Genomic DNA, 23,758 nt, shown 5'->3' on the forward strand with positions numbered 1-23,758 from the left:
TCAATCTATTTACAATTGCTCTCAGGAGACAGTTAGAAACCAGGAGACATGTCATGTCACAGTCACCTGTTCAAATACTTTTCGCAGGCACAAGTACATGGATCTCTAACTGCATACTTCATCCATTAATTTTAAAGTGCTGCGTAGAGAGTATCCATCATCCTGTAGGGAATACCAAATTCTTAGGGACATAGCTTGTATGGCCCTGTTTACAATGTGATGCCCTTGAGCTCCCTTTTTCTCATGATTCAACGTTCAACCACACATCCTGTCAGAGATGTGCATAAAGCATTTTCCCCTTTGAATGACTATCAGGTGAAACTCCTGCTCACAGCGGACTGGCACGGACGGACCTAGTCCGGCGCGTGCCGATCTCATCACTCATCCAAAAAAAAAACTATTGTCCAAGGACATACGTGGTTTGTTTCGAGATTGTTGCAACCATGTCATCGTGCTTTAGAAGCTGCAGAAGCTCGTCCTCAGGTTTGTCAAATTCTTATGGTTGATAAAGACGATGTTGTCTTTGAAGCCCCGCAAATTTGGACGGCTCTTCGTTCGGTCGGCAGCTAGGGGGTCGGGGTACGTCAATTGTTGAACGAGCTCTGATATCTCGTGTCACATCCTGCGTTGTTGGCGGAGCATCTTGTGGGGATATCCAATCAGGACGAGACGCATGCATTCATTCACCATCTGCACCATGACGTTTTTTCTGATCAAATTGCGAGCTGCAGCCTCTCAATCAGTCCTACCATAGATCCCACATCTAACAAAATTCACTCACCAACGCCAAGTGGCCCCCGACCACAGGCCGTGCCCTGAATCCCTCCGCCGCACCAGTTGTTGCATCGTACCAGTCGCCAAACGGCGCACTGTTACCCCTCGCGGATGTCGCAGCGTAGGCGTGCACGCCGTCAATCAAGAGGTCGCGAGTCGTGTCGGACGAAGATGTGGAGAGAGCGGCAGCGGCGACCATCTGCCAGTCTGACTTGGTGTAAGTGTGTCGTGTGTCGAGTGGTACGCCAAAAGGTTCTGAATGCGGGCGTGTAAGTTGAAAACAAGGGAGAGGAGAAGAGAGGATGGGCCTTACTGGAGACTGTCTGGTACCATGCGGATTCTGTGGGGAGGGTGAGAAGAAGTTGGAAATGGGGTTGGCAGGAGATATTGAAACCTACGGATGTCATAGATAGATTGCGGGAAGAGATTCAATTTGAGGAGTTTATCTGCATAAAGGTTGTACGAGAGCCCCCAACTAGCCAGATATCGTTGAGGCGATGCAACACCTGGAAAGAATACAGCTCCATCACCTTGAGTCGTTTCCATACTGATTGACAGATGTGCGAATCATATAAATGAGAACGCTTCGAGCATTACATCGTGCACCGTGAACTCACGGATAGCGTCAGATGCTTGCCATCACTCGACAGCGCGAATTTTTGCCACTGCTCGACGTAACTCGCCGCAATCGACTAGAAGTCCCAGCCACGTGAACGATGAATGACGACGTAGTCAACAGAAATAAAATCAAAAGACTGAGGCGTCCGGCACGCACGCTGTAATTTTGGCTTTTCGTGTCGTCCCCGAGCAAACGCGCGATCTCTGCCATGGCGCGGATTCCGACGATGCCCTTGATGGCCAGGTTGGTCTGATTCGCGAGGCTCCCTGCGAAGTCATCTGTGCTGATTTGGTTCGCCGGAATCAACGCCTCCTGGATCAGGAACTGCGTCCATTGGTCTAGGAGGCTCGACTGATGAAAATGTGGCATGCATGTGCCTGTTCCGTGAGAAAGTGCGGGATTGGGGAAAGGGAAGCAGAGTGATGCGCACATATATAGTGATCAGGGACGTGTCGTTAGTCTTCTGAGTGTAGGACAAGGCCATAATGAGCATATTCCCGCTTTCTGTCGGTGACGGTTAGGGGAAGCAGGGAAGAGGCGAAGTCATTAATAGCAGTGAATTTACCTTCAAGCGGCATGGCCTCATCCTTTCCTGGACCGGATAAATACAATCAATCAGAAGCATAACCGAAAAGGCTCATTTTTAGGACCAGGCCCTACATACCGTCGTTGTGACCTAGGGCTTTGGGATAATTCGCACCTACAGAGGTAGCGTGTTTAGTCTCGGCTGCGCAAACGACCATCATCCGCAAGATTCACCCATATCATGGACACTCCACTTGTTCGGGTACTGCCCGGACGCCTGGTACTCGAACAGAGGGAGTAGGAGGTCCCTTCCCAGCGCCGGGCTGGCGTAGAGGAACGCTGGCCACGCAGGGAAGATGACGTCCACGGTGTTCACGTTCTGATTGTTTGTTTGAAGTTGAGCACATATGCCTGATAGGATCAGCTTGTTCGGCATCGGAATTGCTTACCCCGTCGCTCGATATCTCCTTCATAAACACGAGGACATCGTCGGTGTTCCACCGACCCTCGCTGTCCTTCGAAACGGTGATCTCTATGGCGCCGAAGACCTGTCGGACGGACAGCGCCACGATGGAAGCGTAGTTTGCCGAAATCGCAGACGCGTCGCTCTTAATTTGAGCATCGAATTGGTCTGCGCGAGAGAGCGCGCCAGCGTAGTCCCCGATGAATGAAGAAATCTGGATGCACCCGAATTACATTTAGGCGAATGTCATTTAGAGGAAGCAAGCTCGGGGAGAGACGACACGCAATATACTCACAGCATCCGCGACAGATGAGAACTGGCTCTGGAAGTACACGCTTCGATCTTGCAGAGCGCCGCCCGTGACTATATATTGAACAGCGGGGTCCCTTACGTGGCCTACAGTAAAGATCACCGGGTCTGTCGCGACGCTCACAGTTCCGAGGTTATGCGCAAAAGCAAAGACAGGCCAATTGTCAGAGATCGCGCGGAATTTGACGTCCTCTGTGTTGGCGAGAACGCCCGACTGGATGAACTGTCCGCGCACAACAGTATCCTGACCAGTTTGATAGGTTGTCCCGGAAGTCTGTAGGATGTATGCGTTCAATATCAAACTCTAGGTGCTCGTGAGAATGCAGGCGGACGCACCGATGGGGTTGAGTAGAACGCCGCGCCTTCTGCTCATCTGTCAATAGATGAGTTACAGCTGCTCAAGAACGCCTGCTCACGTTGAATGTGGTCAGAGACCTCTCCATATATGGTTTGGGACTCCAGCTGGACTTGATGCGTCAGAATGCCTCCGGTTGTCGTCGTTGACCAGTTCGCGACGAGACTATTATCACCGGACACCCATTCCGCGCTGATATCAGTGTAGGCTTGTACAGAATGTGAGCTGCCGTCGTTCGAGGCAACAGAGAGGGCCAAATACGAGAAGGGCAGCGACTGTTTCGCCAAATCATTTGGCTGTCGTATCGTGAGATTCAGTGAACAGATGTTTCTCGGTGAGAAGCATTTACCTCTACAGGACTCAGGAAGGTGACGGTCAAGTCGACCGGTCCAGCAGTCATGACGAAAATACTTTGCGTAGCGGTGAACTAAGAAGAAGCTGAGCGCTAAATCATGAAAATTGGAGAATAATCACTCACGGTCAGACTTTTCTGAACAGCTTTGCTCGCACCAGACACGACAGGCGCTCCGAGAAAATTGTACGCAGTACCGTCAACTTTCACATAGCCCGCCCATCCCATGATCTAGATATCAAGGGGAGTGGCGAATTGAGACATGCCTAGATCGATGGAACCACGTATCTCACGTTGCCTGTCCAGAATGCGGGCCAAGCGCCATTCAAAGCAGTCCCGGCTCCTTGAGGGAGCCATACTGACAAGTACGGCGTTCGTACGGCAAGGGGGACTGATGGCGGGTTGAACGGGGTCGCGGTCCAAGTTACATCTGCATATGCCGAGCCCGCCAAAATCGCGAGGCTAGCGACCACGGTGAAGGCTATCATCATGATATGCGCGAAAGCGACAGGGAGAGGATATTGGTCGAGTGTACTCGTTGCCTTCTGTCTCTTTTTATATGCACTTGGATATCGGAAAGGACCTAGAAGTCGCATGGTCCCAATTGGCCGTTATGAGTTTCCTGATAGATTGGATGCACAGCTCTGGAGCGGAAAGAAGTACGCCTCACCCTAGTAGCACAACGGATATTACTCGCGAAATGACGAGCGTGATCTGGAGGTGCTAATGTGGAGCACAGTAGCCAGAATAGGCGTGATGTGAGCCCCATTGATACCTATGATTCGACGTGCATGATCTCGAAGACCTGAAAGTGTCTCTCGTGATGACAAGATACTCTGAAAAGTTCCCAGGAGAACTATAGGCCATGTGTGCACAACGTTCACGAGTTCTATACTCTCGTGTGCTAAATCGATGCATTACGGCTCGTACTTACATGGTGACGATGTTTGGTCATAAAGCGCTGATTACCTGACAACGATGTTTCCCTGAATCAGCAAGGGAAGAGCTGATTGATGGCTGTGGTCGGATAGGAAACGAGACATGGAAAGCGCAAGTCAGTCTCCTCAAGTGCGTCACACTCAATACACCATGCGAAATAGAAAAAGCAACGCAGAACAAAACAAAAACCCACAGATACATTGCCATACGATAGAAGATGAGGCTTAAAGTCTTGAAGAAGACAAGCAAAAAAAACAACGCTCACCTGGACAGTATAACGCACTTCTTTGAACGAGCTGCTTGTCTCATGAGGCCAACAAGCGTCGGAATGACCGCCCACAGACTACAAGCCTTGTGAAGAACAAGAACAACGTGCATGATTCATAGGGCCTTGAGCGCGTGGGGGCGTGTTTAATATATTGTATTTGATAGGGAGTCACGGTGCGACATCACAGCATCGACAGAACGAGCTTGAATTAACAGAGTCAACATGGCAAAGGGTCAAGAGAGCTGGCGGAGGCTGGCGGAGAGTGGCCAAATGTAACCACACGACAATTACATACGCTGTGAGTCCCTGTAGGCGTTCCGGTCCAACCGGCGCCTACCCGAGACTACCCGAGCTAGTCCCAAAACGGATGAAGGGAATGTGTAAACTTGGCAACTTACGTCGTGTCCTGGCCTCCTCAGGTCCCACAACACAGCGTAATAGCCCCCAACGATATAAGTAACCGCGTAGCTCTCATCATGGAACATCCCCCAGCATCCCCTCCCGCTCCCTCTCCTTCCACCGCGTCGTTTCTCGAAGGTTGCCTCTGTCCTCATCCTCATCCGCACCCGCGCGAACACTAGAGCACAGATGGCGTACATTTCTCAGAACATCCCGCTCTCGCTATTTCCCACCGCACCTGCCGCCCCAAATGCCTTCTGCCTCTTCGGACAGAACCCCAGGGACGCTTACGGGACTTACGAGGAGCTCAGGAGCGTCCTGCGGCCGTCGAACGGCCAGCAGACGCAGCACCGCCGTGCGAGCGTTGGCTCCACCGTGACTGAAGGGATCAGGAAGCTCTTCTGCGGAGCATAGAGCACATCCGTCCACGTCGCGACCGCGACCGCGAATGCACACATCCACGTCATCCATCCCACATTCTTCGCGACGATGTCAACTCCGTGTATATCCCCAGTCCTAGCGCCCATGCACTCTCTACCATGTCATGCCGTACTCAAGACCCAGCCCTGCGCATCGACACTCCATGTCCAGTCAAGTCATAGGCGTACTCGCCCTTATGCACCCTCCTCTCGTTTAGCATCAGCATCTCTTATTCGCACCCGTTCCGCGCAGAGGACGTCGAGCCGCGTCATCCAGCCTCCATCTCCCCTCCATCTCCACCGTGAGCGTGCGAATCTCTTCGGACTCGTGTCGCACCATATTGCTTTGCCTATATCGTTTCACGTGGATCAAAAAGAGTCCATCTGTGGTCAGAGGAGGGGGGTAGAAGGAAACCGGGGACAATGTCCAGATGGACCCTTGTAGCATATCATCTCTTAAATTGTGACATCGTTATAATCGAGTACCCGCGACGTCAGTCCTCGTCAGTTCAGCTTGAATCATGCATGCGACAGGCTCCAGCTGGCTTCACCGATCGTCGTGCGAGGGATGTTACCGCGTGGATCTCCTACAGAAGCGAGCGCCGACTGTCACCCCCTCTCACCTGAACAGAAGGGCCGGTCGTTCTGTTGACGGAATCGTCGACGCCTGCATTGAGCTTAATGCGGCCACAAAGCCTGAGAAGCACGCAGGACAACGCGAGCGGAAGGGAAGGCACGTGAATGCAACGACATCACAGAGAACAACAGCACACGCCAATGGTCGTGATCAGGATCAGAGTCACAGGCCCAGGCCCTTCCTCAGCGAATCCACCAGCGCCCACTCGTCTGTGTCCCCGTGCACGTCGAACATGTTCACGCCGAGCAGCCCGTGTGTGCGCACCATCTCTGCCTTCATCTGGAGACTGCGCGCGTCGTCGTACGAGATGACCTGCCCCGCGCTCTCGCTCCTCAGCCACGGCGTGTTCGAGCACGCGTCCCACGCACGTACGAACCCACCACACGCGTCGTAATCCCCTGGCTCTCCAGTTGCATCCGGAGCTTGCTCTCGCGCGTGTTCCTGTCTCGTTGCGTTCGCCGTTGATGATGACGACGACGGCACCGAGGCCGACGGGCACAGCGCGCCCTGCACGACGAGGTCCCTGAACTGCACCTGGCCCTCGTCCTCAGACTTGACATGCACGGCGTCCTGCGGCGCGCTCGTGCCAGTGCCGTTGTTGGTGCTGTCGGTGTCGTTGGCGGGCTGCTGCCGCGTGCGCAGCTGCGTCGCGGTCGACTTCGACACATAGCCGTAGGAGGGAACGCCGAGCACAAGCTTCTCCGCGGGGAACCCTGCGGCAGTCCACGTACGGATGGCCATGTCTGCGTTCGAGTTGGGCTGCGTCGAGTTTTGGCAGGCATCGCTCAGCGGCGCATTGGGCCCAGGATTGGAAGACGCTGAGAAATATTCGATTCGATGAGCAGAGGCGTGTTGCACGAGAGCAACATAAAAGCGGGATCAGAATGCCAAAGAAACATGTTACTCCAACGCACCTTGCCAGACGTCGTAGTTCATCATCAAGATCCAATCCAGCGCCTGCACGAACTCCGTCACGTTCGCCATCGGGCTGCCCTGCGCGCTCGCGAACGGCTGGGTCTGTGTCGCGGCGGTGATGCGCGCGCCTTGAGGCAGCGTCGTGCGCAAGAGCTGCAGGAACGCGAGGAAGTTATCGGAGTCGTCCGGACTGACGCGATTGCCTGGCGCGCCCTCCTGCCCGGGATACTCCCAGTCGATGTCGATCCCGTCGAGGTTGAACTGGTTGTACGCAGAGAGAATGTTGTTCACAAACGTTTGCCGATTGGTGTCGCTCGATACAGCAGGCGAGAACCACCTGTGCGGGTCGGGCAATACGTCGATCAGGAACAAGAACATGCCACGCGCAAGGCGACGACTTACTTGCTCCCCGTCCATCCACCGACGCTCAGTTTCACTTTCTTGCCCTTCGCGTGAGCCACAGATACCAAGCGTGCGAGGAGAGACTGCGCTTGGTCCGACCCGTCCCAGCTGAGGCCAAACTTCTCGCCTGGTACCGCGAACGCAAAGTCGATCCAGTCAAAGCGCCCAAAGTCGATTTTCTCTGGAGGGAACGTGTCCGCCACCCACGAGGGATAATATGCCATAACGAGCGGGACCTGAGCAGGCGGAGGCTGGGTGTCGCCATCCGATGGCGCGCCGGACGTGTCGTTGGGCGCCGAGTTCGAGGAGGGGGAGGGGGAGGGGGCGACAGCTGGAGGTGCAGGGGCGTCCTGGGCAGAATTGGGGCGCGTTGGAAGGGTGCTGTTCAGGGACGGTATTAAATCCGCGGGATTGTTTGGAGGTAAGAAATAGATTTGCACGCCATCTGTCGATGTCGGCGGAGCACCCTCGATGGCGAACGGCGTGCGACCGCCTCCTTGTACGGTCGCGGTGGCCAAAACGGCCTGGGTCTCGACCACGGCACGGACGTGTGTCTGTGTCAATGGAGGATCCCGATTGTGTGCCTTGTCAGGGCTGGAGAAAATGACGACCGGAAAGCAGAGCACGGGGGATACGAAGGGAGATAGAGACCATAGAGAAAGCATGATCAATAAAGTAAAGACAGGAACACCGCCAGGATGTGTAGAATTCAATGAGGTTTGGGACTGGCCCGATGCAAAAGAGAGGATAGAACGGCGCTCGCACATACCTAGGTATTGCGTTTTAGACCAGCAGAGACAAATTTCGGTTCGGGCTGGACCATGAAGCATGTCTGACACGACTGGTCGCGGTCAAGTTTCGCGCTACAACCCAGACGGATATTACAGCACATGCCAGATAGTGGACCGGTGAAACGCAACCACGGACGAACAGGCAGGACAAGTTTGCGCATCAGCGGCGTTTGATGGACGCGTTAAGTCAGACAGCGAGCGAGGATCTCCTAGATCTCGGCTAGCCGCGTTGGATGCATAATTAGAGCGAAATTCCCTGCGGAATATTTCAAAGTCATTAATATGCAGTCCAGAGGAGGACAAGAGGCTCTGTGCCAATGCCGAGCATGGAATGTATGGTATTGATGACAGTTAGTGTGTAAGCGGTGGAGGAGAGATCGTCAGAACAGTGGGGCACTGTGATCTATGTGGATCGTCTGTTACAAGCGAGGAGCGATTTACTGCCGAGTTAGACTAGCAAGTTGATGGGCGGAGGGGAGGGGTCGAGGAGAAGGGAAGAGGAGAGGGATGACATGGACAGAGGGAGTGCGCACGAATCGCACGGGAAAGTTCGGAAAGGTCAATGTATGGGGGATGAATGGACAAATAGGTGGGCCAGCCCTCCACGATGATCACGTCGAGCCGTCGCAAATGCGGGCCGGGGGGGAACGTCCTCCAGCAATTCTGATTCACGTCCGTGATGCCCATTGTCCTCTGTCCAAATGTATCAGAGCCTCCCTCGAATCCGCCTGAGAAGGCGGAGGCAGGTCGAGAAGATGATCCCATGCGGCACGTCAGAGCCCGGCTCGGCGGCCATCGTCCACCACAGCTCGCGAGCCGTGCTTCTCTGGACGATGAACGGCCAGTTACAACATCACCATGGTCAAATGACAAGCACAATGGCTAGCCACTTGCACACAGTCACGGTCGGTGCTACGTTGGGCGCTGCTTCGTAGCAACGCCGCACAAACACGGCGGGCAGGAGGTGTGCCGTGTGCGTGGGTCCGAATTGCGGAAACCAGTCAGAGGCAGACGTGCAGGGAAGGTGGATGCCGAGGCTGAGGCGGATATGAGATGGGGGGAGCGCCCACCGAAGCGCTGGCGCACACGGAGTCAGCAAGTGGGAGGGCAGGGCGGACAGCCACCGAGACTTCCTGCCTTTATTCAGAAATGGAAATATTTGCAATTCGCGCGACGCTGCCCCGTTCGCGTCTCGTCCAGCCACTGGTTCGCACACGCCTTGTTTTCGCATTCGGTCCACCTATAAGATGCCTCCCCTCCACCCTCCATTCATCTCCCATTCCCGCTCATCCACTCCCAGAGCAAATGTCCTCTTCCTCAACCCGATCCCTCTCCCCACCTCCTAGGATGCCTTCTCCTCAACCCCTTCACACCCCTCTCCCTTCTCCACACCTCATTCAACGCCAACGTTCTCGCCAGCGCCTCATCTCCGCACCCCAATCCCCACCCATCCCCCCTACCCTCATCGGCTCCCCACTTCTCAAAAAGACCGTCGCCTATCCGCGCCAGCGGGTCCTTTCATCCCAGCTCAAGGCCGATATATGGCTTGACGGTGATGACTTTGGAACCAGAAAGGAGAAATCCCACTCACCCCCACTCACCGGCTCACCTAGCCGCGAGCGCCAGCCTGGCCGCGGTTTCCACCGTCGCGTCGCGTCGATCTCGATCTCCCCTCGTGCCCGCGCGCGTTCACCACCTCCGAGCCCACCCCGCTCCGGCCCTCCACCGCCCGTGCCTCCTATCCCTGCCTTCTACCTGAGCGCGGGTGACAGGAAACCCATACTCCAGCCGAGAGACACGAATCTCCATCCCGTCGTGCCCATCTACATCCCTGACCTCCGATCCCTCTCCTCGGAGTCCGACGCGTCATCACGCGCGCGTTTAGGCGTGACGTGTAAATCCAACGACGCGATGACCTGCATCAAATTCTTTTCGATTCACAATGGGGGTCGGACCACATCGGCGTAGAGCGCCCAAGGCGTGCTCTTCCGAGCTGCGAGAAAGATCATGCGCGGTACCAAGTGCCCGCACCTCCTGGGATGGGTCCGCTCATTGATGCGTCGCAGTTCGACCCTATCTTTCATCAATTTCGTTCGCTCTCTCATACTTTACTGCTACCACCATCGTTCTTTATTCTACTGTCCTTCTTATTTGACCGCATGGTTCGCCCAGCGTATACGCTCGTTTCCGGTTCTCTCGCGTCCCCACTTATCTTACCATTGTACAACTAGAGTCATCCATCCTGCTTTCCGCGCTCAGCGCTCACGACTCCCTCGCATGTCGCAGTGTTTTTTTTTACCTTACGCTGTACTCGGTATAATCGTCGAAACTGCCGTGTTGTAGATCGCTCTCCCAGCTACCAGCTATTCCCCCGATGGACTTCCGCGGTACACAGATATTGTTTGCAACGCGTAATCGAGCGCTTTCATATCCACCTCAGCTGTTGTTTGATCCCAGACGCGTTGGACAAATTTTTCGTCCCGGAAGAACCTGAGCCATACACGTCGGAATCGCGATTATAACCCTGGCAGACCCTGGCGCCGCGCTGATGTTCCCAACTAAGTACCCCATCTCGCGTCGAATCGGAGTCATTTTGAAGTCATTTTGAACTACGGGCATTTCGGGTCCGCGACGGTGATTCCCTCCTCCGTCATGCCAGCGAGACACTTGAGACGACTTGCTTCAGATACACGCCGTGCCATTTCTGGCCGCGGCAAGCTGTTCAGTGTCCGGACGTTCACACACCCCAGGGGGACCGGCGACGATGTCCCTCACACGACACGCGGCGTATTTTTGGCGCCCTGCCAGCGCAACCCGCTGACTTGACTGGTAGCACGCATCCCAACGCCGACACGGATCAGCGCCCAAAGGACGCGGCTCGTGCGCTCCTGCGCGCGCACCGAAATGGCGACGGGCCTCGGGGCGGGTAAGAAGCGGGAGTATCTGAGCTCCTAGATCTGACTATGTAGACGCAGATAGTTAGCTCGTGGATACATGGAGCACGCCAAGCGGAACACGACTGTTGCGAATGGGCGCCCGTTGGCGCGGGCGCGCGGCGTCTCTATAACTTAGTGCGGAGATGGCGGGCGAGGTGCGGGTGTGCCCATGGAGAGCGATACATGAGTGCGCAAGTGTTGCACACTGACTGTGTACTTACTGCGGGTGGCGTGCCAATCTGGCAGGGCTGTCACCAGAGGGCATGGTATGTTCGAAAAAGAAGGCAAGTGAATGGCGTGTATGCGTCATTGTCGACGTCGGGGCGCCACTGACAACTAACAAAACACGATGCCTCCGAGGCACATGGCAGAAATGTTTCGACGGAAGGCACGGTACCTGTATGGACAGGACGACGTCGACGGGCCCGAACATGAAGATAGGTGGAGTCGATCTGCTATGACTTCAAGGTGGATTGGGGCGAACATGTCATTGTATCGGTATGTAATGCTTAAAGAGGTGAGCTACTAATCCGGCTCCGCTCAGGCTCAGAGCGATACTTTTAAAAAGATAAATGCCTCGTGACATGATTCGGAGAGATGAACGGTAGATTGAGTGACGAGATACCAGTACCAAGGTGGGGGCTAAATAAACTGTGATACAGACGACATTACACGTAGAGGGAAGACGCACGAAAGATGGCGGTATGATATACAGTTTGCACAACAGAGCGACAACAAGGAGGTATAAATACAGACTGAATGTATCGCAACGTGCGGAGGCAGATCGCGTCGAATAAAACCAAAAACGAAACGAAAAATGATGTCAGCTAGCGCTACAACAAGACGCGACTGCCCGAGAGAGAGGTTCGTACCGGATACACTAGGAGGAGAGCCATTGCAACGAGTCCGTCCGTCTATCGTCACCCGTCGCCGTAGCGAGCACTACCCAACTCAACCTCAAGCCAAGAAAAACCACCGTTTCAAAGTCCCATTCTCTCCGCCAACGTCCGATCGCCGCTATCATGGCGCCCGCCGCCACCGCCGCCACCTCCGCCGGTCCTCCCACCCTTCCGGCCGCCGCCGCCCTGCCCTCCGTTCCGTCGCGAAGTGCGTTCACGATCGCGGTCCCGATTGCGATCCCTGCCTCGGTCCTTCTCCCGGTCACGGTCGCGGCCACGGTCCCGCTCGCGATCGCGGGGGGCGGGGGGCGGCGGCAGTGGCGGCGTACGTGGACGCGTGCGCTGGTCGTCGTCCACCTCCATTTTCACACCGGACGCCTTGCGGTGATCCGGCGGCAGGACCGGCGAGCGCTCTGGCGACGCGGTGCTGTGTCCGCGGGTCTGCGCCGAGCCCTGCCTTTGCGTCTGCTGCGTCTGGATGCGCGGGAGCGCTGCGGTTGAGTTTGCGGGGGAGATCTGGGGTTCGGAGAGGCGCGGCTTCTTGTGCGCGCGCGGGCCTGTCGGGAGCGGTTTGGCGTTCCCGTTGCTCGTGGACTGTGGATGTGCCGGGACGGGCGCGGGCGCGGCAGAGTGGAAGTTTTGGCGCGTGGGGAGGTGGGGGTGCGCATTGGTGTTGTTGTGGTGCCGCCCGGTCGACTGGATGGCATCGTAAGACTTGTCTAGTTCGTCCCTGCGCAAAGACGGGTGAGATGTGAAAGGAGAGCATGTCCCGAGACCCTTACGATAACGACGTGATGACTAGGTGCGATTCTGCGTGCGCGCGCGCGCAGAGTGTATGAGTATGTATGCCCCGATATGGAAGAGCCGAGCGGACGCGTCTGACATACCTCGCAACGCCATCTCGAGCCTGTCGACTGCCCGTCGCAGTCCGCGGACCTCTTCTTTCAGCCGCCCCGTCTCGCCACTTTTCAGCAGCTCGTACAGCTCGTCGTTCTCCTCCTGTAAGAGCTTCGCGCGCTGCGTGAGCGCAGTTGTCACCGTGCTAGAGCGAGACCCCGCGTGTGCGTCGTCCGCGATTGTGTTGATGTGTGGGAGCAGCAAGGAGACCAATGCCGGAGGCAGAGAGACGGGATCAGTCTTGGACGGTCCTGGCTGTGTGGACAGGTACTGGCGCAGGTGGGCTACCTCATCCTAGGAAAGAAGTAGCGCTGAGCGTGGAAAGGGAGGCCTCGAACGCGATACTCACGTTCAGTTCAGCAAGTTGCACATCCCGCCGCCTGAGTAGCTCTTCGAGCTCCAGCTCTCGCGCCGATGGGAGGTCCATAGCGAACGTGTAGGACTGGCTCGGGTGCGCAGAGGGGATGGATGACGGTCCGCAACAACACCGCGCAACTCCCCCCTGCGAGCCTCATCGGATGCCGTAAGCAGGCGCTACTGAGCCGTGTTCAATTTCGGTCACCGTTGACAGCTTCGTTTCCAGACTCTCAAAGGTTGTTCCTCGAGCGCTTCGTACTTTGAAAATCGGTTGAGCCTGCGATGATTCACACATATTGATAAGGTGGAAGGTTTATATATTGCACTGCTGAGTGGCAAAGATATGAAACCTGATTCTCCTCAATGACCTGGCGTCCTCAAGCCCTCAAACCAGAAACCCCGCTTAATGGCCTCGCCGTCTGATGGTCCATCTGATGGCATGAATGGATGTCGCGAAGTAAGAGCGGAACCCAACCGCTTGTGCAAGAATCACGACGTAGTGGGTCGTGGTCGCGAAACCGCATTCGACATTGGCGTATAAAGCAACACAAACTAGAGGTATGGCTTCAGGGCCGGGAAGAAGATAGCGACTTCGAATCGTGTACGAGACTCGCTGGGGGACCTCGACAGGATTGATATAATGAATCTATAGTCCGCTGAACATATTCTTCAGGCCAGACTTTATCGAGCTCCCGCTGGTAGTCCTCTGCCGCTCAGGCGACTGTCTGCTAGATGAGTGCATGGCAAGACGCAGGTCTTCGTACATCGCGTGATTATCGCGTGGAGACTGTCCGAGGAGAGAGAGTTGGCCGGATGCGGCAGGAGTAACGGGGAAGGCGGTGTGGGAGGTAGCGAGGGTGTAAGACATTGTGGTATGTGAGAATGATGGTGTTCGAGAGGATGAGAGTGAGTTAAATGATCTGAGAGTGCTTGTTGGATAGCTTGATGCTGATGCTCAGGCCTCCCAGAACAGAGGCGGTAGTGATGTCACTCTTATATGACATGCCATAGGGCATGCGAACTTGCGACGAGGGGCATTTGAAGGCGACGGACAACGCCAGGAATCAGGGCAAACTTACCTGTTTTGGCAAACGAGACACCGAGAAGCCTTCATGGACCCACAAGGAAACGACGTGCCAACACCGTTTCCGCAGGGTCGCCGAGGGTGTGTGGTGGTGGTGGTGCCGAAACGGAGTGGGGGCAATGGCGCGGTGTTTGTCCCTGCTTTGTCTCTTGACATGGTGCCCAAACATGAACAAACGTCCGTGTTCCCATAAATTTTCGAAATCATCCTCCACCAAGTCCGAGTGTTAGCGATGGGATCTTCTCTAGTATATCGGTGAGTTTCAGCTCTCACCTTCCTTTATCTCTTTTCGCTTCCCTGCAGCGGTGATGACCATATTATTCACACTATACGAACGTTGGTGTTTTAACCTTCGTGGTGACGTTTTCTACAACGGTAACTGAGTTGCTTTCCTTACATCTTCTTTGCATCCCAATCTCTCTCAGTGTACTGACAACGCAATCTTGCCCATAGGATCTTGCGGGCCCATCAGCTCCGTATTCTCAGGTTTCTTTCCGTGAGGTTGTGATGCCGATGTTTCTATACAGCTGTCCACGACATGTACTTGGATCTTATTTAAAATACACCACGTTAGCGTACAATCTACTGAACTCGATAAGCATACTTCCGTCGAAGGCTCCATGTAAGACGGGCTATAACATGGATGACTGGTCTTCTTCCCCACTAAACGCATCAGGTGGTATCTGGCCTTGAGCTTGGGTAAGAGCACCTTTCAAAATATAAAGGAAGGGTGCCGATTTGACTGGAGGTGGGGTAGTCTGGTATCCGATGAGAAGTGTGCAGCGGGGACAGCGGAAGCGATATTGACGCTCATGTCCTCCGTGAGATCTTCGGTGAATGATGCGTTTCAGCCGCGGTTGGTGCCATTCGTGTCAATTGAGGCAATCAACTGGGGCTCACCTTTCCACAAGAACAGGATCACCGGGCTTAGCATTCAGCTTGAAAATACGCGCCTTTCCATCGTCAGAGTCTTGAGATCGTATTATGATAGCTTCGTCCGTTTTTCGTTGGGGAAGAGAAGCCAGGGTTTTGTCTATAACAAGCTAGTAAAATTAGGAAATGTGCTGACTTGAAGTCTCGGAATGCGCTGGAATGCGTTGCCCACTCACTACGAACTCCCCGCATATGCAATCTACGTATGGGCTTAGAACTCTGGATGATGGCGCGTGATAACGGAGGGTAGCTCACAGTAGACGCGAAGAGCGGCAGCGGATGATGCGGTCGGTTGAGCTAACAAGTTGGTGTGAGCCTATGGAAACGAGAAGAGGGGGGATTTGACTGACCGTCTGTAGAAGACGAGACCGCAGAGCGTGAGATGACTTTTGGCATGGTGATCAGACGTCAAGCAGTGGAGACAGTTTCTCCCCGATTTAATGAGACAGTCAGGCGGGTCGGAGCAGTGCGTATGGTGATCGGAAGCAGAATATTGGACAACGGGCAAATGTCGACTCAAACGGAGGTAAAAATGCAAAATTAATTATTCGCCAGTTTCGTAAGAACGCTCACGTGGACCTGTGTGGCGCTCTGGTCTGCCTCTTATTATCTTTAGCACAGCTTGTTCTCTTTCAACTTCCCTTCCCTCACTTTCATGGCAGAAAAAGATGCGACCGCACGACTGCGCAGAGCCGTTCAAGGCGCGTTTTCTGCACCCCCACATTGTCGCTCTATACTGATATATACCATCCAGAGAACAACCTCTTCCTCGTCAAGAGACTCATCCAGCGCACAGACATGCGTAATCCCGACACGGCGCCAAAGCGGTACACATCACTGGCGTGGGCAGCTGTTATGGGACATGAAGAAACGTTCGAATATCTGTTGAACGCGGGGCATGACGACGACGAACTTAGTCGGGTGCGTACTTATTACCCCTGTTCTGCTGCATGTTTTCAATGGGGCAAAATCAAAACAGGACTCTGAGAACAACACAATCCTTATTCTTCTGGCCGATTTGAAGCCACCAATAATAAGCCGATATGGTACCACCGATCCTGATTTTATGGGTGCAGCTCTGAGGATGGCAAGACTCTACTATGATCGGTACAACTTTATCCTCGATTGGTCAAACTTGCAAGGGAAGACAGCACTCCACGTCGCCTCGCTAAAGGGAAACGAGGAACTTGTTCGGGTAAGCATACCTAACATCCCATCATGATCTATTCTCAGGCCGGGCTGACAACCGCCCAGATGCTATGCGACTTGGGTGCAGATGTTGATCTGGCGGACGATCAGGGCAATACCCCCCTCCACTAGTACGTGTGAATCTTGATGGTATCCTACCGCCACTTGCTCAAATCATGTACCTGGTTGACAGTGCAAGCTCTTGGGGCCACATGCCGGTATGATAATTCGCGTGCTCGAGTCTCAATCGACGTCCTTATCTTGTCGTAGATTGTGCAGCTGCTCATAGAGCGTGGCTGTCAATTCGCCGCACGCAACAACGAAGGGTTCACTCCATCAGACTATGCATACTCGTACGTTCCATCTTTGACGTCTGATCCATCCGTCTGACCCTGCAACCCTGATCTAGGTTTAGCACGCGTGATACTTTGCAAGATACAGCGCGGGCACAGTATGAACTTAATAAGAAGGCTAGACGCGTCTTTGCGCAAGCTGCGGCAAGGGGGACCGAGTGGGGTGGGTTGCAGCAACTTCCGCCCGCGAAGGCCTTGGAAATAGGTCGGGCGATGCGAATGCGGAGCGGATCTGGAGCCAGTCGCACAACAAGTACCTCAGACAGTGGGGATCTCGATAGCAGTAGCCTACCTTCCGGTCAGTCTTACAATGGCCAACATTCTGCTTCCCTACATTCGCAAACCTCAGCCCCCTCATCGTCATCATCCGCATTTCACCAAGGACATCCTGGCCACGGTACATACTCTGCAAGCAGCATCAGCACCTTTTCAGTCGCAGGACATTCACCTCTACCTTCCCACTCCACGACATCCCTTGGCGTAAATCCAAATCCGGCATCCGCACTGTCGCCAATTGCAACGCGCATGCGCGAACAGGACGCAAATGCCATGGAAAAGTACATGCGTCGAAACCGAAGCGGGAGCGCGTCTACAGACGTCAAGTCCCAATCTTCGAACCCATCCTCGGCAGGGCCATCTGCTAACGGTGATGATATCTCATCGTTACCTCCTGCTGGAACCGTGTCATCACGACGTCGATTGCGGACCTCAATGTCTGCTTCCCAGCTCCGAACCAATCCAAAACCTCCGTTCATCGTCACAACAAACGCGTCGCCCGACGTATTTCGAAGTCGAGCGGGCACGAATCCGAATATTCTGCGCAAGAGCCCGCCCGCGTCATTATCCCCGCCATCTGATCGTACTGCTTTCCCTCCCTCCCCGAACCGTCCCTTACCTATACGTGTCAGCCCGCACCCCGCAACGAGAGAAACTGGGAGCCATGAGATCTATACTGGTCCTTCCAGTGCTTATGCCCAATTTCCTGAGCCTCCCAAGGGATCAGAGAACGGAAGCGCTAGTAGCTCGGCGACCACGAATGGTATGCCGACGCCTACGCGCCGGCTACCGTTTCATCTACTGTCGAAACCACTTCCGAGCATCGACCTTACCCACGGAAACTCTGCACATCGGCGTGGAGGGTCTATACCATCAATGCGGTAGACATAGACACGGACGACTCGATAGATGATGGATCTTGCATGTACACCGGGTTTGTATCATCATTTGTGTACTCGGAGGATTTCATATTCTTGCTTTGCTGCTGTTGTGTCGCACATTTTTATCGTTTACAATCAATTGTATTTATTCCGATCGTGTTGTTCTTGCTACGGAATGTACCCCCTTCTTTTCTGAGCTGTGTGCCAAGTTGGACTATCACGGAGGAACTCCTGTTCGGAGAAAGCCGATTACGACATCGCCCCGCATACCGAAGCTGCAGCGTCTGGCTTGGGTGCGGAGGTCGTTCCCGGACGCGTCTTGCTATATATACTGCTCGCCTGCTGCCTGCTGCTTGTCTCCGCCTTTTCCCCTGCTCATCCCATCTAATCGTCTGGTTCAATGGCCTTTCCCACGAATGTAGACGCTGATCCAGATCCGACAACACAGATTCCATGGCCGGGCGCACGAAAGCGAAGCGATGACCGGCTGGATCGCAGAACCAGCTCGACGCGGCGCACAGACAGTGGTCACGATCGGCCCACGTATCCAGAGACTGACTCAACGTCGACTGCCGTTGAGGATGAGCCTACGAAGCGTCGGATGTCGACAATGGATTTATTTAACATCAGTATCTCCATGGCAGGAGCGCAGATCGCCTGGTCTGTCGAACTAGGGTGAGTCATAGCTTATATCTTTTATTCTCAGCAGACTAATCATTTGTGTCAGGTATGGAACACCGTTCCTTTTGTCACTGGGCCTGTCCGAGCAGTTGACGAGCCTTGTGTGGTTGGCGGGGCCAATTTCGGGATTAATTGCCCAGCCAGTGATAGGTATGTTCTCCAGACCATGCCTATATTTTCACGGAACATGGACCATCATCCTACCAGGTGCCATCTCTGATTCGTCGACTTCCAAGTACCGTCGAAGATATTGGATTACTCTCTCGACTGTCGTACTGTCGGTGTCGATGCTCGTCTTGGCTTATTGCCAGGCCATCGCAGCTGTTTTCGTGGACATATTCCACGGCGGTGCGGGAGATTGGGACCCTCAACGTAACGCTCAAGTGAGGCACCCTTTCAGCAGATTCGACATCTGACTTATAATTGCAGGTGTCCAACACAGCAATTGTATTAGCTGTAGTCTCGTTTTATCTTCTGGATTTTGCTCTGAACGCCTTGCAAGCATCACTTCGCAACCTCCTTCTCGATATAACCCCTTCTTATCAACTCAATGCCGGTAATGCATGGCACGGCAGGATGACCCATGCCGGGAATATTGTTGGGTTTGGGTTTGGTACATCTGATAGGTTTACTGCGTGAAGCGCCGCGCTCATCATGTATGTTTCACCAGGTTTCCTTCCCCTTGCAAGAATGCCTATCCTCCGCTTGCTTGGTGGCGACCAGTTCCGCAAATTCTGCGTTGTCGCTTTGGTGATTCTAGTTGCAACTGTGTGGGTCACTTGCTACACGCAAGAGGAGAAGGAGCGCCCGGCGGCTGAGAAGACGAAAGGGTGAGTAACATGCTTAATATACTTACGGATCTAGACGCACAATATCTGATGCCGCGGTGTAGGAAATTCGGGGATGTAATGAACAATATTTACAACGCTATTGTCAATCTCCCCGGACCCATTCGACGCGTTTGTTACGTGCAAGTATTTGCATTCATGGGATGGCAAGCAATATTCATCTTCTCTTTTTGTATCTCGGTCTGATACCCAAACAACGACAGGTTTCCGTTTCTGTTTTATTCGTAAGTTTCCGCCTTCACGGTTTAACTTAGATTCTCACTCTTCCCAGGACTACATACGTAGGCCAAGTCATGGCATACGAGCAGCAGACTGAGCCAGATAAAGATGTCGCGACTCGGACCGGAGAGTTCGCCATGCTCATTTATAGTATCGGTACGTCGTTGTACAGGTTAGCTGTCACAGATACCCATAGGCATTTGTGAAGTGGCCGTTTCTGCGGGCACCATACTCCCTCATCTAGCTCGTCGCGACGCGCGCTTGCTTGCTGACGCTGAAGACGTTGACGATAACGCAGAAATGTCACGCCTTCGACAGACTGTGCGCGCGTGGCAATTGGAAGCGGCAAGGAAGGGGAAGCCTCTGCGGCTTCCAATCATGCCTTTCCTACTGCGCAACATTTGGACTGGCGCCCTACTGCTCTTCTCGTTCATCACCTTTTCGACTTTCTTCATCACCCGCGTCTGGCAGGTAAGGACCATCTGAAGGGATTGATATTCAAAAATAACATCTAATTATGCAGGCAATCGTCGCCATCAGTTTTGTGGGCATTTGTTGGGCGGTGGCGTGCTGGGTTCCTTTCGCCATCATCATGGAGGTGAGTCTCTGTAAAGACGGTGCCGTGTCAGGTCCCTGAGCCCTTTCTTAGTTCCTCAAAGAGTTGGACGAAGCAGCCAGCGCACCGACTCCAACGAACCTTGATACACAACCCCGTCCAGAGAGGCGTCCTTCGCACACGCGCGTTGTCTCGACTCCAACCGTGCGCAACCTTCAGCAGACGGAGCGCCAACCCTTGCTTCGTCGGCGCTCTTTCGATGATCATAACGGCAATGCGGTGGACGACGCGACCACCCCTATAGCAGGCGGAACCATTCTAGGCATTCACAATCTAGCCATCGTATTCCCGCAATTCATCGTAAGCTGACAACCGACCTTCCCTCCTCCATTTGGTTGTTGACGGGACATCAAACCTAGGTTGCGCTCGTGTCCAGCGCTATCTTCCAAGCAGTCGATGCTGATATTAACGACGGTACCGACAGCGGTACCACTTATTTGGGAAAGAACGGAGTTGCATGGGTTCTGCGGTTTGGTGGTCTGTGCACGCTTGTACGTGCCCCATGTCCAACGAGTCCGTGTATACAGAACTTGACGTCCTCTCATAGTTCGGTGCCGTGATGTGTCGCATGGTCCCTCCAACGAAGACCGAGAAAGAGATGAGGCGCCGGCTTGGAGAGATGAGAGAAATGAGGAGGGAGACTGCCGCGTGATGAGCACAGTATCCAAATTGGATTGGAGTTCCTCTGTCGAGATACTTTTGCTCTACGTTGTTGTACAACATTTTTCTACTTCTTTGTTTTGGGTCCACGTCTCGTCTAATGCTGTAAGGCTACATGTTGTCCTAACTTGCTATGATGCACATAGCATAATCCCAGTCGCCGTGTTGGTTGGTCGAGATATTCCGGCATGCGATGGGCATAACGACAGGCCCTTCATTCGAATCGAACAAGGTGTCGTATACTTTTATGACTATCCGAATGGGAATATGAGGTGACGCCGCTGAAAGAGAATGCATGTAACCCACATGATGTCAATGGTTTTCTATGAAAGATGCGAATAGATAGGGCATTGTTCAGGACGGGAAACAGGGATTCGGCCGCTTTGAGCTGGCGACTCAGATATTCTACGTCGTTGTCCCCCTTGAAACAGACGATAGCCGATGCAGCCTTCGCATGATCCAAGCCCGATACCTCCCAATGAATTGAAGCTTCTCCGCTTGACAGGTCGCCTGGGGTGAATTTAGATTTGAATTTGGATACCTCAACAGTTTGGAGCGCCCTACCCTGATTGAGTGATGGCTTCTCAGAAACGACGCCGACGTCCCCGTCCTCCTCGACAACCGTTGTGCGTCCGGTATGGTAGAGGACTTGCTTTTCTATCAGCGCCTCTTTTGGGAGATCTTTAACAACGACGAAGAGCGTTGGAGTATGATCCTGTACTATGTCACGAATGATCACCCTCCCTTTAGAAGAGAGTCACGTACGTTCCCAAGAGCCTTTTTGACAAGCGGGACATCGTGGTCGTTTATGAACCAGTATAAGATGTTCTGAGCGTGGCCGTCCCAACCTCCACCGCTAGTGTTTTGCAGGGCTTTGACGACGCGATCAACATGCTGCGAAGACAGCGCAGTTTCGTAACCTATTGATGGTGGGGATGGAGTTGATAGAGAGCTTGGGATCAATCCGATCTGGCCTGAAATGAAGACTCGTTCATCGACCTGGTCAGATGTGTGATCAGTAGATTGACGTCCAATGTTGTGGGAGACCATGTACCATAACCGCTTGAGAATAAGGTCCGATGTTGGCCGGTGCCCAGTAGCTTAGCCCTTGTACATGGAGTGCTTGACGGTCGAATATTGAACTTTCTGCATAGGCAACGCAGTCTAGTTTGAGTCGTAAATGGGAGGGGAGGTCGACCGCTACGCAAGCGCGTGCTGGAGGGCTCGAACCAAAAAATGTGGCGTAGACAGCGTTGATTGGAGCAAAAAGGTCCATGGATGAGATGAACAAGTTGATGTTTGTTAGATGGGAGAGATTTAGGGAATGTTCTTTCAGGCGATCTGACGAAATGGTGAGCGGAATATGGTAAGGCTGAGCTGTCCTGTGTCTTACCTTGCACAGTTTGAAAGCATTCCCGGACCTCGTCTTCTAGGGATAGATCGGCATTATCTCCTGTTGTATGGATATCGGAGAGGGAAATCCAGTTGCCGGTGCGTTTGGTTTTAGGGCCTATGCGTGTTAGACTCGGAGCCTCACATGTTTGACGTTTTGGAGAGAGTTTGATAGGCTCTGTTCCATTGTCAAGAGAGGCCGTCACGGCGTGAAACACATGCGAATGCTCCTTATCGAGAACATCTGGGACGGCCACATTGAAAGTTTGAGCGACAGCTTTCGGATCTAGACGAGCATCCTTGATTCGCAAGAAAGCAACCGTAGCGAAATCATTGTCCGAGTGAATGACGGTCTCCGTGTCTAACCTAGACACGAGAAAACAGTCACAATTTCCGATGATCGGGTGTCAACACCTGGACTTACAATGTGATGCGCTTCTTGAAGAGCGGGCAATCCAGAGTCAGCGTTTCGTATTCGCCACCTTCACCGCATATATGTGACCCGTACATGTCGTTCTGTGGATAGGCTGTCAGACGGAAGCATCGACGTCAATTGATGGGCGCACGAGCTTCGTCAACAGAGGCTGCATTTGGGCCAGATTTTGCCCCAGATGCCGAGTCGTCAACCCGATCCCAGCGACCTTGATGAGGATCGCTTCCATGCCCGCTTCGATCATCTCGGAAAGCAGTTCCGCCTGGTCTCTCTGCCACAGATAACACAACGGCGTCAACGACAAACGTCGGCATCTGAGCGCCAATATGGGGTCAAGAATGTATATCGACAGGAGGCGATCGCACTCACACATGCTCGACGCGGACTCTCTGATAGCTGGAGAGAATCGCGCCGACGGAGACACCTTGAACGTCGGGGTGTTTGAACTGAAATGCGTTGCGTGTTCAATGATCAAGAAAATGATAATTTATTGGCGAATTCAGCATTACTTTGACAGCGGATAGCAAAGCATACAGGTCCTCCGTTTCATCCCCCACCGTCCCCGCAAAGCCGTCGGCACTCCGACCACCGTATTCCGATCCTTGCTCGACTGCCGTTCCAGAGATCACTCGGCGGTATAGCGGAACTTCCAATGCGCGCGCGACGAACTCTATGGCATCCTGACCTACAGTTTGGTAGAGATACGAGTCAAGTTCCTCTGAGCGAAGGCGAAGCGTCAAATCAGATCACAAGCCTAGAGATTGCCGTCGGACCTTTGCCATGCTCGGGACCCAGAGACGCAGCGGCAACGAGGTCGTGGCCGTTGCGTGAGCAGTGCAGGAGGTTGTAGCAACTGTCTTTACCGCCGCTGAGTAGAGCAACGTACTTCATCGGAAGAGCGAAAGAAAGAGAGCGGGAGGACTCCGTGAACCATGTGA

The 23,758-nt window shown here is 53.8% G+C and overlaps 12 protein-coding genes across 12 annotated transcripts; 6 read left to right on the top strand and 6 right to left on the bottom strand.

Annotated features, from left to right (window-relative positions):
• Window positions 1–763: 763 nt before the first annotated feature.
• HETIRDRAFT_449514 (uncharacterized protein) lies at window positions 764–3,885 on the bottom strand (the record flags this gene model as incomplete). The annotated part of the gene is made up of 17 exons (XM_009545337.1): window positions 764–1,029; window positions 1,088–1,114; window positions 1,173–1,249; window positions 1,305–1,321; window positions 1,392–1,466; window positions 1,550–1,744; window positions 1,824–1,897; window positions 1,959–1,985; window positions 2,058–2,093; window positions 2,153–2,297; window positions 2,368–2,595; window positions 2,677–2,964; window positions 3,027–3,055; window positions 3,107–3,341; window positions 3,395–3,472; window positions 3,524–3,628; window positions 3,691–3,885. The coding sequence occupies 17 exons, from the start codon at window positions 3,883–3,885 to the stop codon at window positions 764–766; spliced, it is 2,097 nt and encodes a 698-aa protein (XP_009543632.1).
• A 1,215-nt stretch (window positions 3,886–5,100) lies between these two features.
• HETIRDRAFT_432933 (uncharacterized protein) lies at window positions 5,101–5,867 on the top strand (the record flags this gene model as incomplete). The annotated part of the gene is made up of 2 exons (XM_009545338.1): window positions 5,101–5,607; window positions 5,641–5,867. The coding sequence occupies exons 1-2, from the start codon at window positions 5,493–5,495 to the stop codon at window positions 5,865–5,867; spliced, it is 342 nt and encodes a 113-aa protein (XP_009543633.1). The 5' UTR covers window positions 5,101–5,492.
• On the top strand, window positions 5,101–5,932 carry HETIRDRAFT_408186 (uncharacterized protein). The gene has a single exon (XM_009545339.1). It carries the CDS (start codon window positions 5,193–5,195, stop codon window positions 5,415–5,417), a length of 225 nt encoding a protein of 74 aa, XP_009543634.1. The 5' UTR covers window positions 5,101–5,192; the 3' UTR covers window positions 5,418–5,932.
• A 298-nt stretch (window positions 5,933–6,230) lies between these two features.
• HETIRDRAFT_11431 (glycoside hydrolase family 18 protein) lies at window positions 6,231–7,606 on the bottom strand (the record flags this gene model as incomplete). Its single annotated transcript, XM_009544844.1, has 4 exons — window positions 6,231–6,461; window positions 6,543–6,877; window positions 6,974–7,311; window positions 7,377–7,606. Coding segments are annotated over 4 exons (1,134 nt in total), but the record flags the coding sequence as incomplete, so codon positions are not given.
• Window positions 7,607–9,450: 1,844 nt separating this feature from the next.
• Window positions 9,451–10,605, top strand: HETIRDRAFT_438899 (uncharacterized protein). Its single transcript, XM_009545340.1, has one exon. The coding sequence runs from the start codon at window positions 9,473–9,475 to the stop codon at window positions 10,133–10,135; it is 663 nt and encodes a 220-aa protein (XP_009543635.1). The 5' UTR covers window positions 9,451–9,472; the 3' UTR covers window positions 10,136–10,605.
• Window positions 10,175–10,510, top strand: HETIRDRAFT_314168 (uncharacterized protein; the record flags this gene model as incomplete). Its single annotated transcript, XM_009545341.1, has 1 exon — window positions 10,175–10,510. One exon carries the CDS (start codon window positions 10,175–10,177, stop codon window positions 10,508–10,510), a length of 336 nt encoding a protein of 111 aa, XP_009543636.1.
• A 1,478-nt stretch (window positions 10,606–12,083) lies between the features above and the next one.
• On the bottom strand, window positions 12,084–13,326 carry HETIRDRAFT_123637 (uncharacterized protein; the record flags this gene model as incomplete). The annotated part of the gene is made up of 4 exons (XM_009545342.1): window positions 12,084–12,732; window positions 12,785–12,812; window positions 12,890–13,193; window positions 13,249–13,326. The coding sequence occupies 4 exons, from the start codon at window positions 13,324–13,326 to the stop codon at window positions 12,084–12,086; spliced, it is 1,059 nt and encodes a 352-aa protein (XP_009543637.1).
• A 438-nt stretch (window positions 13,327–13,764) lies between these two features.
• HETIRDRAFT_432935 (uncharacterized protein) lies at window positions 13,765–14,883 on the bottom strand. Its single transcript, XM_009545343.1, has 4 exons — window positions 14,738–14,883; window positions 14,614–14,666; window positions 14,336–14,548; window positions 13,765–14,277 (listed from the first exon to the last, which is right to left on the bottom strand). The coding sequence occupies exons 3-4, from the start codon at window positions 14,507–14,509 to the stop codon at window positions 14,212–14,214; spliced, it is 240 nt and encodes a 79-aa protein (XP_009543638.1). The 5' UTR covers window positions 14,510–14,548; window positions 14,614–14,666; window positions 14,738–14,883; the 3' UTR covers window positions 13,765–14,211.
• An 89-nt stretch (window positions 14,884–14,972) lies between these two features.
• Window positions 14,973–15,669, bottom strand: HETIRDRAFT_314634 (uncharacterized protein; the record flags this gene model as incomplete). Its single annotated transcript, XM_009545344.1, has 5 exons — window positions 14,973–15,168; window positions 15,241–15,383; window positions 15,450–15,472; window positions 15,529–15,570; window positions 15,624–15,669. 5 exons carry the CDS (start codon window positions 15,667–15,669, stop codon window positions 14,973–14,975), a joined length of 450 nt encoding a protein of 149 aa, XP_009543639.1.
• Window positions 15,670–15,919: 250 nt separating this feature from the next.
• On the top strand, window positions 15,920–18,164 carry HETIRDRAFT_432937 (uncharacterized protein). The gene is made up of 7 exons (XM_009545345.1): window positions 15,920–15,974; window positions 16,028–16,194; window positions 16,253–16,468; window positions 16,528–16,592; window positions 16,655–16,679; window positions 16,732–16,814; window positions 16,871–18,164. Exons 1-7 carry the CDS (start codon window positions 15,929–15,931, stop codon window positions 17,973–17,975), a joined length of 1,707 nt encoding a protein of 568 aa, XP_009543640.1. The 5' UTR covers window positions 15,920–15,928; the 3' UTR covers window positions 17,976–18,164.
• A 130-nt stretch (window positions 18,165–18,294) lies between these two features.
• On the top strand, window positions 18,295–21,173 carry HETIRDRAFT_155239 (glycoside-pentoside-Hexuronide sucrose symporter). The gene is made up of 13 exons (XM_009545346.1): window positions 18,295–18,646; window positions 18,699–18,802; window positions 18,860–19,035; window positions 19,082–19,265; window positions 19,323–19,482; window positions 19,545–19,646; window positions 19,704–19,724; window positions 19,772–19,875; window positions 19,928–20,190; window positions 20,243–20,317; window positions 20,369–20,635; window positions 20,695–20,826; window positions 20,883–21,173. Exons 1-13 carry the CDS (start codon window positions 18,372–18,374, stop codon window positions 20,985–20,987), a joined length of 1,968 nt encoding a protein of 655 aa, XP_009543641.1. The 5' UTR covers window positions 18,295–18,371; the 3' UTR covers window positions 20,988–21,173.
• On the bottom strand, window positions 20,986–23,711 carry HETIRDRAFT_472254 (uncharacterized protein; the record flags this gene model as incomplete). The annotated part of the gene is made up of 11 exons (XM_009545347.1): window positions 20,986–21,246; window positions 21,302–21,505; window positions 21,560–21,710; window positions 21,761–21,994; window positions 22,056–22,336; window positions 22,389–22,753; window positions 22,812–22,903; window positions 22,954–23,134; window positions 23,190–23,266; window positions 23,330–23,538; window positions 23,594–23,711. 11 exons carry the CDS (start codon window positions 23,709–23,711, stop codon window positions 21,119–21,121), a joined length of 2,040 nt encoding a protein of 679 aa, XP_009543642.1. The 3' UTR covers window positions 20,986–21,118.
• Between the last annotated feature and the right edge of the window lie 47 nt (window positions 23,712–23,758).

The sequence above is a fragment of the Heterobasidion irregulare genome, assembly GCF_000320585.1.
Source record: "Heterobasidion irregulare TC 32-1 unplaced genomic scaffold scaffold_03, whole genome shotgun sequence".
NCBI lineage: Eukaryota > Fungi > Basidiomycota > Agaricomycetes > Russulales > Bondarzewiaceae > Heterobasidion > Heterobasidion irregulare.